Genomic DNA, 2767 nt, shown 5'->3' on the forward strand with positions numbered 1-2767 from the left:
TCATCTTGCTAGCTGGGGTCTGATCTCCAGGAAGAAAGAATTTGGTGGTTTGGGGGTTCCCAATCTTAGAGATTTCAACATGGCCCTTTTGGCTTCTTGGGGAAAAAGATTTTATGATGATATAGTTAGTGATTGGAAAAATATTTTGGCCTACAAATATAATGTTAATAACCCCAACCTCTTCAGTACTAGAGCAACCTTGGGGTCCCCTTTCATGAAAAGCTTAGCCTGGGCACTTGCAGCAGCTAAAAACTTCTATAGGTGGATCCCTGGTGATGGCAAGAATATTGCCTACTAGCATGATATTTGGATTGGGGACTGTTCTTTAAAAACTGCATTTTGGGACCTGTTCGATATATGTCAACAACAAGAAGCCACTCTTGCACAGGTCTAGGTGGGAGGTGAACTCCAACTCACTTTTAGGAGATGTGTAGATGGGGGGGCTTTGATCAGATGGGGCGACCTCATTAAAACAGTTGAGCAGGTTGTGTTGCCTGATTCTCCAGACCAGCCTGTGTGGATGCTAGATTCTTCCAGCAAATATTCTGTCAAATCTTTCTACAAAATGATTAACTTTGGGGGATACCTTCTGAGATTAGAGATGATATTTGGAAAATTAAAATCCCTCCCAATATCCATATTTTTCTGTGGTTGATATACTATAATAAGAGCTTGACCAGAGATAACCTAGCCAAGCGTAGACATGTAGAGGACAAGGCCTGTGTCTTTTGTGATGAACCAGAGACGATTCAACATCTCTTTTCTGACTGTATTGTTGCTAGACAAGTTTGGGAGCTGGTTGCTGAAAGTTTTAACATTACTGTACATGACTCCTTTGTTCTGCTCTCTTCTTTCTAGAAAAAAGGAAACGTTGTGAAGCCTTGAATACAACTACTGTTGCTACCTTGTGGAGCTTATGGCGTTTGCGAAATGATTTTGTTTTCCAGGGGCGAAGATGGCGAAGTATACGCTGTGCTTTGGATCTGTTAGGGGCAACGATCAGGCAATGGAAAATCCTATGTTCAAAGGTTCAGGGTGCTCTTCTTCTCCGATGCTTAAGGCTGCTGGACTACCGAAGAGGGGAATTGCTTAGGATCGCCTAGAGATAAAGAACTCTGGATTTCTTTGATCTATTTGTGAGCTGACATGTTTGTTTACCCTGGCTATGTATCCTTCCCTCGAACTGTTTAAAATCTGTTGTAATAGGGTAGTCAACAGAACCCTGGTTATTTCCTTCTGTGGCAGCTACTCTCCCTTCGGTTGTCGCCGAGCGCTGTTTAACAGTTTGTTGCTATGGTTTGACTTGGCTTTCAATAAAAAAAAAGTTGGGGCGGGGAAACCGCTTTCAGTTCAAAAAAACTTCCTCCGTCCGAAAATACTTGTCATTAAAATGAATGAAATGGTATGTATCTAGAACTAAAATACATCTAGATACATCTCCTTTTATTCATTTTGATGACAAGTATTTCCGGACGAAGGAAGTATAAGTCTTTGATTCCAGCAAGTGACTACATACGGAGCAAAATAAGTGAATCTACACTTTAAAATATGTCTACATACATTTGTATGTTCATTTGAAATGTCTAAAAAGACTTGTATTTAGGAACGGAGGAAGTACAATACTATCTCAGTTCTTATACAAAAAACTTACATTCAGGTATAACCGAGCAGTGCGATCAATTGCGTGTACAGGGCGTTTGGGTCTATACGTACGCACCTTATACTCCAAGATAAAGTTCAGGTTGAGCTATACGTACGCACCTTATACTCCAAGATAAAGTTCAGGTTGAGTGCAATTCTCAGAAGGCTTGACTCCCTATCCCCTCTAAGCTCCGCAGGTCTACCACACTGATACCAAAAATCAAAGTTCGCTACAAGTTGATTCAAACATGGCCAGTTCAGTATGAACACGCAAGAGACATCTACTACTTCCGTTACTAAATACGAGTCTTTTTAGAGATTTCAGTATGATTCAAACATGGCCATATTCACTCATTTTGCTTCGTAGGTAGTCCGTATTTGAAATATCTATAAAAGACTTATATTTAGGAACGGAGGGAGTACCACATTGTATGACAAATAAATGTGCTATCTTCGTAACTGGAAGGTAAGAGGAATCAATCACATTAGATGAAGAACCTGGAACATAAAGATTAACAAGATTTGATAATGACATGAAGGTTCAATAGACTATCGTAGAATATTCTTCAGGTTTCAGCCACTTGGACAAGCAACCACAAAGATTAAGCAGAAGGGGGTATAGCTTTCACTGTTCAAAATATAGATGACCTGACGTAATTTAAATTTGTTAGGTCGCTTCACGTGTCCAAGTTCAGTGTGGCATCTGCCCTGGCCTCGATATCGTTCTTGCTCCTGACAACGCATCTCTTCTTTGTCTCTTCGTCCAGGTACCCGAGATCTTCAGCCAGCGCAATATGTGCATACAGCAGCTCTTCGAGTTTGTCAGCAGGAACTGAACTCTTACCTTTCTCACATAGTATCTGATGGAGTTCTTCCTTGCCGTGGTTCTCAGAGCTGAAATGATCGTGAATTCTCATAGCTTCCTGAAATCCAGATATTGTTGGTAGGAACTTGACCACAAACACACTCTGATTGGCTGGTCTTCCCTGGCTTATCTTTGCCTTGTCACATGCAACACCAATATCTGGAGACACAAGGTGATGATATAAGAAACGTTGAATAGTTCAAACAGAAGAAACAAAGCATAACAGAGGGTTTCCTTTTCAGAACTACATAATGCATTGTG

At 40.7% G+C, this 2767-nt stretch overlaps 1 protein-coding gene across 1 annotated transcript in view; it reads right to left on the bottom strand.

The window, feature by feature from the left end:
- Window positions 1-2097: 2097 nt before the first annotated feature.
- LOC119300803 overlaps window positions 2098-2767 on the bottom strand; it is a 6888-nt gene continuing 6218 nt past the window's right edge. Inside the window, exon 3 of the mRNA XM_037577689.1 lies at window positions 2098-2665. Within this exon, the coding sequence (XP_037433586.1) occupies window positions 2319-2665 (347 nt within the window). The 3' untranslated portion in view covers window positions 2098-2318. The remainder of the gene's footprint in view (window positions 2666-2767) is intronic.

The sequence above is a fragment of the Triticum dicoccoides genome, chromosome 5A (assembly GCF_002162155.2).
Source record: "Triticum dicoccoides isolate Atlit2015 ecotype Zavitan chromosome 5A, WEW_v2.0, whole genome shotgun sequence".
NCBI classification, from domain to species: Eukaryota; Viridiplantae; Streptophyta; class Magnoliopsida; order Poales; family Poaceae; genus Triticum; species Triticum dicoccoides.